Source organism: Cheilinus undulatus, linkage group 4, assembly GCF_018320785.1.
Source record: "Cheilinus undulatus linkage group 4, ASM1832078v1, whole genome shotgun sequence".
NCBI lineage: Eukaryota > Metazoa > Chordata > Actinopteri > Labriformes > Labridae > Cheilinus > Cheilinus undulatus.
This window is the reverse complement of record NC_054868.1, coordinates 28,954,632-28,969,835: the sequence shown is the minus strand read 5'-3', so window position 1 is coordinate 28,969,835 and position 15,204 is coordinate 28,954,632. Positions and strand designations below refer to the sequence as shown.

Here is a 15,204-nt window from a genome sequence, read left to right as displayed (position 1 = left end):
GCGGGGGAGAGTGAGATGGTCTTACAGCAGACATTTACAGAGTGCAGTTCAGCAAAATAGCATAACATTACAACTTTTTCACATTGGAATTCAAAGCAGTTTTTTTCCTTGTTATTTTATTTTTAGAGATTAGAATAGATTGTCCTATAGGCAAAAAAAAGCTGACATTTTGTTTCCTAGTGCAAAGTTAAATGATATAAGAATCCATGGTGTTTGGCAAAAGCTGTGTTGAAGAATCTTTGCTCTGTTTAACGACATTTGAGAAATGCTGAAAAAAGCCAAGTTTCCATAGGGGGGCTAATAATTTTGACCTCATTTGTACAGTAACATAAAGATAATTTCAAGTAGCAGTTTGTTTCCTTTTGTAGCAGTCTTTCATGAAACATCTGCATTTCCCCAACAATGATAAACACTCTGTGCCTATCATGGCTGCTATCGTGACAAGAAATGCACTATAACAGCTATAAAAATAAAGATTTCTCTGGCTTTGAAAACTATTGGAAATATGCCAGTAATTGCTCTGTTTTTCTTCAGCTTAACCAGAGACAGGGATTGCAAATTAGCCTTGACTTGTATGCTTGACATCTAATTTGGATTTTACATTTGAAATCATTGCCATTGCATGCATCCATGTCAAATCAGCAAACAAAAGTATTTTAGTTTACCCCTAATTGTATTGGTCTTGTAAGTATTTGATTACATGACCACATGAACTCTTGGACCTCAACAACCTCCCAGCTCAAGACTTTGCCTCAGTGTTTCCAACTGAAAATGTGGGCTGCAGAACTTTCACCAGAATACGTCTGAACACAAAAGTCAATCCCTGCTATTTCTGACTGCACATATTTGCTCCATTCTGCACTTAGATTTTCACACTTTCACACCGCCAAAAACTCAGAATAAGAACATAAAATCTTCTTGTAGGTGTGGATGAATGCATCTGTGTGGGCTGCCTGATATATTTTGGAGTATGTAGGAGAAAGGCCTGGGGCTAAAAACGTGGACTAGTTTAAGTCTGACGGAGCACTGAAGGCTTTTGAGTCATTTGTCAGCTGTAAAATGCTGTCATGATGAATTTCTAAATAGAGCTGGTGTTCAAGCCGGTGAGGGAGTTTTCAATGAAATAGATAACTGATTGTTTTCACACAACAACAAAAAAGATTATCAGAGATTTGAGATCACATACAGTATGTACTAAATAATCAAGGTCAAGGTGAACTTTATTGGTGAAGCACTTTCAAAACAGAGTTGGTACCACAGTGCTACACAAACAGACATGAATGGTGTTCATGCCTTTAAGTATGCTTTACATATGGGCATGCCACATGCACACCAACTTACATACATTACTGCCACCTAGATCAGAAATGTTCACATTTGATTGTTTTACCATTTTGAATATTTTAACATATTTGTTGTGTGACTACTTACCATGAACATACAAATCAGAAGAACTTAATTCCTACCTGTACTGTATGGTGTTAAGAGTTCTTTGATGTACCTCGGAGCAGGGCCATGAAGGGCTTTAAACACAAATGGGATTTTTGTATGGTATTCTGTACTGAACTGGCAGCCAGTGTAAGGATGCTAATATAGGTATAATACGATCTCTTTTTTTACATCTGCAAAGAAGTTGTTTGGCAGCATTTTGAACAAGTTATAAACAATGTATAAAAGCTTGACTGATACAGAAATATATAGAATTGCAGTAGTCAAGTGTAGAGGATATCAAGGCAAGGATGACTTTTTCTAAATCTTTATGAGATATGAATGTCTTGATCTAGAAATAGCCCTGAGTTAAAAGAAGCTGGATTCGATGGTTGTACTAACTTGCTTGTCAAATTTCAGATTACTGTCAAAAACTACAACCAGGTTTCGAGGTGTTATGTGATCTTTTAGATGACAAGTGATGGTTCAATGGTGTTTGAGGAGATAACCTGTTCAGTATTCATTTAACTGTAGGAAACTGTTAGCCATCCATGCCCTGATATCCTCCAGACATTTAGTAAGGGAACTGGGTCCAGTTTGTTCATTTGGTGGAAGGGGTAGATACAGCTGGGCAGGGGCAAGCACAATGCACAAATATCTGTGCATTTGAGTGTATTTTTGACCTATAATATCACAATTTATGAGCAATATTTTTACTATGTCCAATTCAGTTTTCTTATATAATTTCACAGCACTGGACTATACTATTTGCAAATTTTTAAGGGAGGAGCAGGGGCCCCCCAGTATTTTATTTCAGTCTATTTGATACAGATTTCAGTCTGCTGACTGATTAATTTAGTCACTTTTGATTCAATAATGACACTAGATACTAAGAAAAGATAAATAAAAACACACGTTTCCTTGCAGGCTTCTCCACGGCCCCTCCCGGGTAATCAGCCCACCCCTGTGCTACACCCATGCAGCTGGGTGTCATCTGCGTAACAATGAAATTAAATGTTGTGTTTCTGAAAATTACCAAAGGGAAGCATATAGACGGAGAACAGGAGGGGTCCTAGGACTGAACCTTGGGGGACCCCACATGACAGAGGAGTAGAGGTGGATGAAGAGTCATTAAAGTTCCTGTAAAGTAAAATCCAAGCTTTGTGTCTTAAAACACTGGACATGTTGGAACAAGGCTGCTGTAAACATGTGAGAACACTGAGATCTATGTGTGACTGAGTTTTTTATTTAGACTGTTAGAAAGTTGTTCACCTCTTTCCTGGCTTGGTTTTATTTGGGCAGAGCAAATATCTGAGCCCATGATGTCACCAGTTTTGATGGGGAATTACCCTACCCCCTGATGCTATAATGATTTAAAATCACAGAGCTGTGCATCTTAGTACAGTCTATTGTTAGCTGATGCCACTGCCCTCATTTAAAGTGAACAGCCAGCTATATATTGCTTTTGTTAATTGTGAGGTAAAATTCCAAAATCTATCAGCCATGGTGGCCTATGGGTCATAAAAAGTATCATAACTGAGAGATTTGTGCCAGAAAACAGTAAATTTAGTCCCTGACTTCAGTCTTTCTGCTCTGGCAGGCAGCAGCGCTCTGATCAGAAGCTTTTTAAAATTTTGAATATATCATATTTTTCATGAGTGAGTGTGGCTTCAGCTCATTCAACTAACATGCCCCCACCATAGGGCGGGTTTTACTGCTTCATTTTTGAGGCAGTTATTTTTGAGGCTTTGAAGCTTAATTTGATACACTTAGATATGTTTTTCATGACTGAAATTTGGCCTGGTGGTTCATAATAAAGAGGCCTGTCATACAACAAACATAAAATAAAGATTTTTAAAAACTTTACAGGGACTTTAAATGAAACTGAGAGGTTCCATCTGTAAGGTAGGATTGAAACCAGTTTTGGGCAGGTCCTAAAACTCCAGCCCAGTGCTGCAGATGGTGGTTTAATATATTTTGATGCACTGTGTAATATTATTTATGCAACTACTGTATGTACTGTAATGGTGCAAGGAAAATGGAAACAAACACTTGACCATCTCTACATTTTTTTTTTTTTACTGGTTTTCTTTTTTTTCTATTTAATCAAAAGGTTGATTAAGATCGACCATAAAACTGATGGGGCCAGCCACTGTAATGCAACAGTCATAAAAGACACTATTGTGGCATGCATCTTATATTAGTATTAGATAAAAAAAATGTAAAGCTAAAGACTAAAATTAAATGATATAAAAATAAATTGCCAAATGAAGCAAACCTAAATATTTGTTAATGAATTGAATCACATGGCTGACTAAAGAAAAGACCCAGCTTTTTCTCTGTGTGAGACGGAAAAATCCTGTGAGATTAGGTTTTGTTCAGTAACACGGTCAGACGGAGGCAGAGATGGACAGATTAGTGACCTTGCTCAGAGGGTTCTGCTAATCATGAAATAATGGCCGCGCTGCCCTTGTTTCTGGCTCTGCCTGTCAGGGTGCCTCTCTGCTATTTTGCTTGTCTCTAGGCTGACAGACTTCAAACTAAATCGAAATTGGCATGCCCTCACAGACAATATGGCCGACTAGCATTGACAGTGACAAGCTGCGCTGGGGTCTGTTTGGCTGCAGCGTTTTCAGGCTCCTTGTGAGGAGTGTTCTCATAGACGCCTTTCAGCGGTGTGATTAGTTTTGCTCCTTTGACCCATGTGTGCACTTTCCCAGTTAATTCCCTGTTTATTGATGTGCTTATCACTTTTCCAGCCTAAGTAGATGATTCATGGTTTATGGTGCTATTAATACATGTCTGACAGTAAACCACTGCTGCCCCTGCATTGACTGGAAGTTTCTCAATTAATTGTAGTTTGTTTACAGATGCAGAAAATCAATATGTGGTGATTTACTTGCATTTTGCCCCATTGGCATTGGCTTTATATTGTTCTTTTCAATTGGATTGATCTCATCATATTCTAAGAAAAGAGACTGGGGCACATTTTCTGAATAAAAACTCAACTTCCATGTTTGACCAGGTAAAAATATCATCTCCTGTTCAGCTTTTCTTGCACCTGTAACTAACCAGGGCAGGCTTAAAAATCACCATCTCCCTCTCTGTATTTTTAGCTTTAACTGTTCTGCATCCACAGCTTGTCCTGTGTTTGTTTTGCATGTCACTGTTGGGATTTTTATTCTGTCTTCATCTCCTTCCCTGCGCCTAATAGACTCCACCCTCCTCTGGTTTAGCTGAACACCGTTTCAGTCACAGTGAACACACTGTACTGACATTTTTTTCTCTTTTTACCCAGCATTTGAGAGTATGCCAAGTTCTATTTTGTTTAAAATACACAGCAGCAAGAAGTTTGCCTGTGTGTGAGCCTGTGGCCTCCTATAGATGCACTACACCGACACACAGATGCCTATACCTATAATGGGAACAAGCTGCCTGGTTGTTCTAGTCCACGAGTCCACAGTTTCCATAGCATCAAGAAGAGCAGAGGAGGGAGGCATGGATGAGAGTGAAAATAGGCGTCCTATTTTTTTTTTTTAAAGTAGAACCCACAGCTCTTGCCCCCCCCCCCTTGCTCTCGGGCTCTGTGTTTTCAAGGCAAAGCTGAAATGGGTCGCCTCAACACCACGCTGCATCACTCATTACAAAGCCTGCTGCTCTGACTCAGTAATACTGAATCACAGTCCTTGGACTTTGGTTCCTTCTGATGGGGAGGTTTGAGAATCAGTTCTTGTTACACAAAGTCAGATAAAATCAGTCTGGAGGAGAGATGGGACCAGCCTCTCTGCTGTCACATGCAGGGAGTACAGTAACATGAATGTCATCCCGATAATTGTTGATGTTGAATGGTTTTGAATTTTTAGACTTTTGTTGTAAATTGTGAAAAACTAGGCAGAGTGTATAGTTGCATAGAAAGGTCAGAGTAGATAAGGAGCGTTTTAATGTGTTAAAGTACTTGGGCATTAATAGTGAATGTTAAAGAGTGTAGCGACTAGCTGGTAAACAAGCTGAAACATCTATCTAGAAGATATTGGCTTCTGTTTACAGTCTACAAATATGGATGACACATCTCTATCTTCTCTGTACAGAATGAAGCCAAACTACCCTCATGATGGATACAAAGATGGTGACATAACTTGGGGCAAAGACATGTGCGTAAGGGATTTAGTTGGTGCAGCCCTGAAATTGACTTCATGCCTCTTTTGCAGTCAAAACTCGTAATATAAATGCCAATTAACTGGCAAAGATACCTCAGGACGGTAAAGTCCACAGAAGAACAGATTTTTGTGCAACTTTGAAGCTGACACTCACATATAGAAAGCTAATGTTTTTCCCACTACATTTCTTTGCTGATAAAGCTGTCAATCACGAGACAAGTATCATTGGGTCTTGTTCATGACTGAGGGTAGAACAGATCACGAGCATTGTTGGTAGAACTACAGATGCTGTACTGGACCGTTGTGGTAAAGAGGGAGCTGAAGGCAAAGCTCTCAATTTACCGGCCAATCTTGGTCCCAACTCTCACCTGTGGTTATGAACTCTGGTTGATGACTGAAAGAATGAGATTGCAAGTTCAAGTGGTATAGGGATTCTTCAGATTTAAAGTGTACTTGACTGATAAGATAACACTATGCTCATAACTTATCTTGTTGCAAATGGTCGGAAAATTGGTTAATTTAAAAAAATAATTTATGTTCCTGACTTGTCAATTGCTTTAACCAGAACAGTGAGGGTTCTTCATTTTATAATGGATACATTTAGCTAGTGTTAAAGTTACAATATTGTTGCATAGCAATTTGCAACAATGCAATGACACAGCTGCAATCAGCTGACTGACAGCTGATCGCTTCTCAGCACTTGCAAATAATCACTGCTCTTTCTTTACAAGGTGCCAATTTAAATATGTCATCCTTCTAATTTATCCGTGCTTCGTGATCACACTGAACTGTAGTTAGCAAAGCTTCACCTCCTCCACCCCAGCTTCCTCTTTCTAGTCTAAAGCTTTTGTTGCACCCTTGCACCCTCATACTGACTTTTATGCTGCTAAGGAGTAAATTACTTGCAAACTTAGTGTCTTTGCATTTGCCACTTATTGTAATTAGTGTATCTCTTTATTTATCTAGTGGAGGGGAGGGGGGTTCTGGCATTGTATTCCCTGGAAACTCTGAACATGCTGCATGGCTGATGTAGGGAGCAAAGCAAGACTATATACCCATGCAGAACAGTGGAGTACATGACATATTTACAGTTGTCAATATATTTTGTTCATGTGAGACGTATATATTATTTGTATACTGCATATGTTTTTTTGATATTGGTGATAGGTATAGATGTCCGTCCGTTGACTTACACTACACAGTAACATATCATCCAATAAGCTTTAAGTTAACAAAAACACATTAAGAGATAGAAAAAACACATTATGTATTATTTTGTTGTAAAGGACTGGATTGGAGATAATTTAGTGAAAATAAATGTTATTGGTGTCCCAGAACATTTATTTTGTCCTGAAGACAGAACAGGAACCTGTGAGCCTGGTACAGGAGCTCATATTTAACCCGACACCTGATGTCAACATGGATCCACTGTGGCTGCTCTCTCTGTTTGCTGTTCACTGTTGTCTATCTGTTTGTGGCACATAACCAAGCACATATCAGGTCACATTATTTTTGTCGAGCATTTCAGTTCTGATAAGGGAAATAGTGGGGTTGACACAAAGCAAACACGAGCAGACACAACATATACACATGCAAAGCTTGGAATGTAAAACCCACACTGGCTCTGTCCTTCACTAAATCAAACTAACTTTCAGCCAACTTCATGTTAGTTTGATGATTTGGAAAGCCATTCATTGTAGGGAGGATTAAAAATAACCAGTATCTGTTTCTCTCTCATCTGTTTTTCTTTCAGATCACCAAAAGTTGGAGAGAGAGGCGAGGATTTGTCGTTTACTGAAGCACCCCAACATTGGTGAGCTACCAGTCTTTAAAATACAAGCACACCAGAACACAACCTGGGGGAAAAAAAGGAACACAGATATTTTGTTCTGGTCTCTGGTGAATCCTTCTATGGCAATTTATCTTCCAGACACGGATATGGGGGGAGAGAAACCGTGTGTGTATGTGTATGTGTTCACAGCTATCTAATGATGATGTATCTATGTGCTCTATAGCCGAGTCATCAGAAAGACACCAAAGCCGAACACTCTCTCTCTCTTAACCACTGACCTTTTACACTCTTTCCTCCTCATTATACCTCAGATAGAAGCTGTCTCTCCTCTTTTGTTCTTCTTGCACTCATCTGCTCATGCTCTTCTTTATTCTCTGTCATGATTTCATTATTTCAGATTCCCTCAATCAGGCCGGCACCACAGCAGAACTAGCAGTCATTTTTTAAACTACAACTTATGAACATTTTAACCCCAGAGTTTAAAAATCTTAAAAACTAAACCACTTTTAAGAAACTTTAGGGCAGTTTTGTAGTAACAGGAGCTGAATATTCAGGGGGCTTATGGGGCTAAAGAAAATGCGTAGTGTATAAAATCTCTACATCAAAAATTAATTTCAAACTGGTATTTTGAAACACATTTTAGAACAAAGAAATATTGCAACTTCTATGATTTGACAATTGCAGTAGGACATATTGCAATTTAATCTAACTTTGGGTTTAGTGCCCAGCCCCAGCACTGATACTGATACAACCTTTTTGATTCTTAAATAACATAGATTCTCTCATCTATGAGAAATAATCTGTTCCTTTTTTGTGGCACATTTGTTTCATAAATGGATGTAAAAGAAGACAAAAATTATTTTACTCTACAATATCTGACACATTCTTTTTACAAATGCAGACTTTCAATAATACAAAATTTGAAGTTGTTTCTTTGAATGACATGTGCTTTCAATGAAAGATATACTATATATATATATATGTATATATATATATATATATAGATAGATAGATAGATAGATAGATAGATATAGTCTAATTGTACCATTTGCCAATATGCATCTGTTGTAAATACTGGCAGAAGTTTTTCATCTCTGCCAATATTGATAATTTACCTTAAAATATTACCTTCCAACACTGTTTTATCAATTATCATCCCTACTTTTAGGATAAACCAATGCTTTGAAAAAAAAAACTGCCAGCTTTCACATTTTTCAAATAACCTCTTAAACTGCATGTAATTTGATCTTTTTCTTTTCACTTCATAGGGAGCCTCCATGCTTGTTAAGATGGCAAAAATGATGTGCAAATTATTGCTGAGGTATTTGAGCTACAATGCTTCATATTCATTTTGCAGACAGTTTTGTCCAAGGCAGCATGCATTACTAGAGACAACAACAACAAAAGCAAGGATCTACAGTTGAAACCAGAAGTTTACATACACTATATGAAAAGACACATAAACTTTTTTTTCTCACCGTCTAACATTAAATCAGATTAAACTTTTCCTGTTTTTGGTCAATTAGGATTACCAAAATTATTTCTATTTGCTAAATGCCAGAATAATGAAAGAGATCATTTTTTAGACAATTTTTTATTATTTTCTTGAGAGTCAGAAGTTTACATACATTTCATTAGTATTTGGTAGCATTGCCTTTAAACTGTATGACTTGGGTCAAACGTTTTGGATATGCTTCCACAACCTCTTTTACAATAGTTTGCAGGAATTTTGGCCCATTTCTCCTGGCAGAACTGGTGTAACTGAGCCAAGTTTGTAGGCTGCCTTGCTCGCATATGCCTTTTCGGCCTTTCCTGGCTGATGTCTTGAGATGTTGCTTCAGTATTTCCACATAATGTTCTTTCCTCATGATGCCATCTATTTTGTGAAGTGCACCAGTCCCTCCTGCATCAAAACAACCCCACAACATGATGCTGCCACCCCCATGTTTCACAGTTGGGATGGTGTTCTCAGGCTTGCAAGCTTCCCCCTTTTTTCTCCAAACGTAACGATGGTCATTATGGCCAGAAAGTTCAATTTAAGTTCATCAGTCCACAGAACAAGTCTCCAAAAATTAAGGTCTTTGTCCCTGTGTGCATTTGCAAACTGTAATCTGGCTTTTTTATGTTTCTTTTGGAGTAATGGCTTCTTCCTGGGAGTGTGGCCTTTCAGCCCATGTGGGTACAGGACTCGTTTGACTGTTGATAATGACACACTCTTACCAGCTTCAGCCAGCATCTTCACAAGGTCTTTTGCTTTCGTTCTTGGGTTGAGATGCACTTTTCGGACCAAAGCACATTCCTCTCTGGGACACAGAACCCGTCTCCTTCCTGAGTGGTTTGATGGCTGGACATTCCCACAGTGTTTATACTTGCGTGTAATTGTTTGAACAGATGAACGTGGCACCTTCAGGCATCTGGAAATTGCACCCAAGGATGAACCAGACTTGTGCAAGTCCACAATTCTCTTCCTGATATCTTGGCTGATTTGTTTTGATTTTCCCATGATGTTACACAAAGAAGCAGTGTGTTTCAGGTTTGCCTTAAAATACATCCACAGGTGTGCCTCTAATTACCTCAAATGTTGTCAATAAACCTATCAGAGGCTTCCAAAGACATGACATCATCATCTAGGCTTTCCCAAATTGTTTAAAGGCATGGTAATCTTGGTGTATGTAAACTTCTGACTCTCAAGAAAATAATAAAAAATTGTCTAAAAAATGATCTCTCTCATTATTCTGGCATTTAGCAAATAGAAATAATTTTTGTAATCCTAATTGACCAAAAACAGGAAAAGTTTAATCTGATTTAATGTTAGATGGTGAGAAAAAAAAGTTTATGTGCCTTTTTATATAGTGTATGTAAACTTCTGGTTTCAACTGTATACAGAAGAGAACAACATTAGCAATGTTAACTGGTTAAATACTGAGAAAAGAAGCTCATTTCATCACTGTGTTGCCATCTCAGAAAAGGAACATTCCAATTCTTTTGTGTTTCAAAAATTTAAACCCCCCTTTTCAATAAAAGACTAGACTAAGACTAATCTGAAAATAGATCTTTAATTATTAAAACTCAAAACTGAAAAGTAAATGTAGTTTTTATCAACGGGACTAAATTGAGACTGAAATGCAAGAACATGACTATAGAAATTCTAAATCAATGATATTTCTCCACTGTACATGTCATCTGTAAAAACACATGCAGAGATTAGATAAGAGCACATTGAAGGTATGCCAGGTTTTTTTTCAGTGTTTTTAAAGTAATTATTAATAGTGCATTCGTATGGTTATATTAATGCATTAATTTTAGAATACAGGTAATTACATTAATTCAGAGAAAACTTTTGTATCAAAAGTGATGACTAAAATGTAAAGATTTTTTATTAACGGAAATTGAAATAAAATATTTTTGATATTTTGATGACTAAATTGAGGACAATGCTGTGTCCCAGATCACATACTTCTGTACTAAATACTAAACATTTGGTAGCTAACATGTTATCAGCAACAACAGCAGATTTCAATCAAGGAAAGGGCCCTTAAGGCAAGAGAAGTTCATTTTATTTAAGAGATTTATGTTGACATGAAATACGAGTTACATGAATCTAAAAGTTTGTGAAATTAGCCATCAAATTTTGGTTCTAATCACCTAGCATCTTCTTATAACTTGCTGTTAAAAAGAAGTAGAAGAAGAAAACAGCAGAGCGTGAATGAGACAATTAAGTGCCCTGTACTGCATTTAAGTGTACTGTATCAAAGTATACTAAAAGAAGTAAAACTTTAGAACGAAAACAGTGGAAATTTTACTTAAGCCATTGAACATTTCAGTCTTGAGACTAAACTACATTTACAATAGCTGCCAGAATTAATGCTGTTAAAATGGCCGCATAATTCGATGACTCTACTGTCATTTTCATCAAATATACTCACAGACTGACCACAGACTTTGCTGAGGCATACCGTATTCTGCAGAGGCTGTGCGTAATACTGTATTGCTGCACAGCTCTTAATGAAAACAATACAACATGAGCTTTTGAACCTGCATTTCAGTGTAATGTTTCCCTTGTTCCTTTCATATAATGATTCAACATCAAGGACAAATTTGACGATTTTGCTGTCCTCTCTGCTATTTTGCTGGCTCAATTAGCCAGCATCGTGTGCTTATTGACGCAATTGTGTTTACCCTCCACTGGCATGCAGCTATGTGTAAATGTGCCAACAGGAAGGAGAGAAAAAGCAACAGTGCTGATGCTGTAGGGATCTTCTTTTTTTCTCCTTTCTTTTTCTTGGGAGAACAGAAATAGAGGAGTTTCTCTCAGTAGTGGACTATTTTTATGATAAGGTAACTAATAACAGATGAATTGAATTGCAAAATTACAACAAAAAAGTGAGTACTCAAACAGATTACATTGTAATGTAATCAACACTAAACGTAAGTGCCCTGAAGCTGCAATGTAGTGTTGGAGGCAATGCCCAGGGTGTATATAAGCATGTTTTTATATCATCCTCACCAAAGCAATAAAAACCAAATCAACACTAGACCTCAGGATCATCATCAATCCCATGTCATCAACATCACCATCTTTAGCACCGGACTACCAAGCACAGAGTTGTACATAAAGAGTTGGGTCTTAAACTTTCTCAAAAGTAGAAAAAGGACTGTGTGGACAAAATGTGGTTGGATAACTTTTTATACCACTGGGTATAACAAAGGAGAAGGGTCTAGCTTTGTGCATAGGTGTTCCTGGAAGAGCTGAGCCTGTAGTTTTTCCTGTAGAAAGAGACTCTGTGGATCTATTGGAGTTGAGTAATGCATCCTACCACTGTGGGACAACAATATTTATCAGAGAGTGTATTTTGTGAGTTGGGTAATTAAGATGTCTTCAAAACATATAGATAGGATGATGGTTTGTGGATGATTCTTATCAGTTGCAAACTGAAATTTGAGTTTACTAAGTTGAGTCTTTGTTTAATTTGAAATTTGTACCTAATCATGGTGATTATGGGGACTGCGGCTGTGCTTATGATTTTCCAGACTGCACCCCCATCATGAATCATCACACTAAGTAGAGGTGGAATATATTATAAATTGCAAAGTCATTTTGCTACTATTTACACTTTGCAATTCAGAGTGCTCCTTTACATATTACCTCTGTATTCCTGGCATGTCTGACTAATTATTACCTACCTCTGATGTGCCGAAGCACCAGTGAAGAGTCAGTAATGAATATTTGGCATTCTTTATGTTCAGATGTTGACTATTCTCTGTTTGATTTTCTCTGTTCCTGTCCTCTCCTGTGTTTTTGTTAAATCTCTTCAACAGTACGACTCCATGACAGCATATCAGAGGAGGGTTTCCACTATCTGGTGTTTGATCTGTGAGTAACAAACTGTCACATACACAGTCTCTTTTTACTTGTATCAGCAATTTCAAAGGTGTTGTTTTTCCTGTTATACTTTAAAGTTTGTCTTGGATATTTTTTTCAGTTAACCACCCATACATATACTCTTAGTCCTTTTTAGGAAGTTAAAATAGCCTAGATTAGTTTTTTCTAAATTTGGCAATGAGATATTTAAAGGTCCTCCTACTAGACATTAGGGTGACTTCAATGTCGGCCAGGCAAGTGACTAACAATTTCATGTTGCACATCTGTGACACAATGTAAATTGTTCTAAATGTTGTATTCAGACATAAATGACCTAATCCATTGGCTTGTAAATTACCTCATTTTTGATATGGAAATAGATTATTTTCGTAGCATTAGCTGGCCACAGTAGCTCATAAGTAGCCAATAGGGCTTTCTAGCATGGCAAGCTTTTTGTTTTCTTTTCTGTATTTAAAGTGGGAGAAAGAGAGGGGTCTGCTTATAGACTGGACATCCCTGTCACACTTTTGCAGACTGTTCACGTGAGCCACTGTCTTGATCAAAACATCAGGAGTGACAACCAAATAGGAAAGATTAGTTACAGAAATGCATGTAATAACAAATGGAACCTCTTAATATCAGTGAAATTCATGTTCAATGAAACCTACCCTTACTGGGCTCATAGGGAGGATGATGTCATATTGTTAATAGTTGTGATAAAAACTCATTGATCAGAGATTTCAAAGACTCAAATACTACAGAGGTCCTCCATAATCAGAAAAATTATGGAGGACCTCTGTAGCCAAAAATTCCTTATTGGTAGCAATCCCCTTCAAGAAATCATATATAAATAGACAAAACACAGGAGTAATGAGAACATATCAGAAGTTTCACATGCTCAGCACGCACAAAAGATGCTTGAAATACAAATAAACCATAAGATAACTGAATACAAGGTGAAGAGCCCAACACTTTGTAGGGCAATAAAGTTTATCTTCAACTAGAATGTTACCACAAAATACAACACAGCTAGTTATCCAAAAAAGGAAACACAACAGAATACCTCAGCACAACCCCTCATAGGTGGAGTTGGTTGTCTCACAATTGGAAGGTTGTGGGTTCGATCCCCAGCTCCTGTAGTCGCATGTTAATGTGTCCTTGGGCAAGACACTTAACCCCAATTTGCTCCCACTGCTGCATCAGTGGCTTGTAAATGGGTATGGAAGCGTACGAATAGGATGGCCAATTCTCAGTAGCAACCTCTGCCAACAGCGATTGAATGTGTGAGTGAATGGGTGTGAATGGGTAGGTGTAATCGCGGTGTAAAGGCGCTTTGAGCAGTCAGATGACTAGAAAAGCACTATACAAGCTCCATTTACCATATGTCAAACATTCAACCAAGTAACTCCAAGACAAAAACCTAACCTGCAAAACCTGGTTACATATCCTTTAATAAAGCCAAGAAATCAGTCTGCTAACATAACTCTGTTAGCTGCGTAAGCTACATAGATAATGTAGCAACATAGCTAGCGTGGCTAAAGCTAAGCTCTCAAAGCAATTATGTAAAGTAAGTAGCTATGTTGGCTTTAGCTACATTTGGTCTAGCTATGTTTGCTAAAGCAGATATAGCTAAAGCTAGCTTAGCTACATTAGCTTATATTGAAGCATGAATTACGTAGCTTATGGAGCTATGTTAGCTCTGGCTAAAGCTTACAAGGCTAAAGCAAGCCCCTGTTTATGTGACTACTTCTAAAACAGGTCTATACATAATCAAATTGTGGAATAGACCTCTGACTTTTATTCTGTTTTATTAATTGAATATTGCCTTGTCTGTAATGTTTGCAATGTAGTTATTTTATGAATGGAACTACCAGACTTTGTTTATGAATAAAGTTGAATTTTTAAAGAAAATCTTAAACTGGAAATATAAATTGTACTGGCACATCACAGCACCTCTGTTCTGATAGAGATGGCTTCTCACATGATCGGTCTGTGATATAGGCCGTCAGAGATATATGATCTGCAGCCAAACTATCTTGGGAGAAACAGCTGCAGGTGAATGATACTAAACTAGTTGTTTAAAACTACTGGTTTCCTATCTTATCTAAATTTTCTATAGAGTCTATAAAAGACGCATGTCAATGATTGAGTCTGACTAAGAAACATGTTTGCTAAAGTGGTTTCTGTCTCTCTGCAGAGTGACAGGAGGAGAGCTTTTTGAGGACATCGTAGCCAGGGAGTACTACAGTGAGGCTGATGCCAGGTAACACACACCAACATATGCACATACCCACAAACACACACACACATATAACTGCTGAGTGCAGGAGCTGTTATATAGTCTTTCACATATGGTCGCCTCAGAAGGTGCGATACAGCTGCCTTGTCTCTGAGGCATCTCGGTGAGTTATTTATAAAGGTGATTAACGACATATAGCTCACAGTATTAATCATACACAGCCTAC

At 37.7% G+C, this 15,204-nt stretch overlaps 1 protein-coding gene across 18 annotated transcripts in view; it reads left to right on the top strand.

Annotated features, from left to right (window-relative positions):
• Positions 1-15,204, top strand: part of camk2d2 (calcium/calmodulin-dependent protein kinase (CaM kinase) II delta 2) — a 69,423-nt gene that overhangs the window by 25,317 nt on the left and 28,902 nt on the right. For all 18 annotated transcript variants that reach the window (XR_005991829.1, XR_005991827.1, XR_005991825.1 and 15 more), the window contains exons 3-5: positions 7,339-7,398; positions 12,697-12,751; positions 14,937-15,002. Coding sequence is in view for 6 of the 18 variants with exons in the window: in XM_041785990.1 (XP_041641924.1) it covers positions 7,339-7,398; positions 12,697-12,751; positions 14,937-15,002 (181 nt within the window). In the remaining 12 variants the exon portion in view is untranslated. The remainder of the gene's footprint in view (positions 1-7,338; positions 7,399-12,696; positions 12,752-14,936; positions 15,003-15,204) is intronic.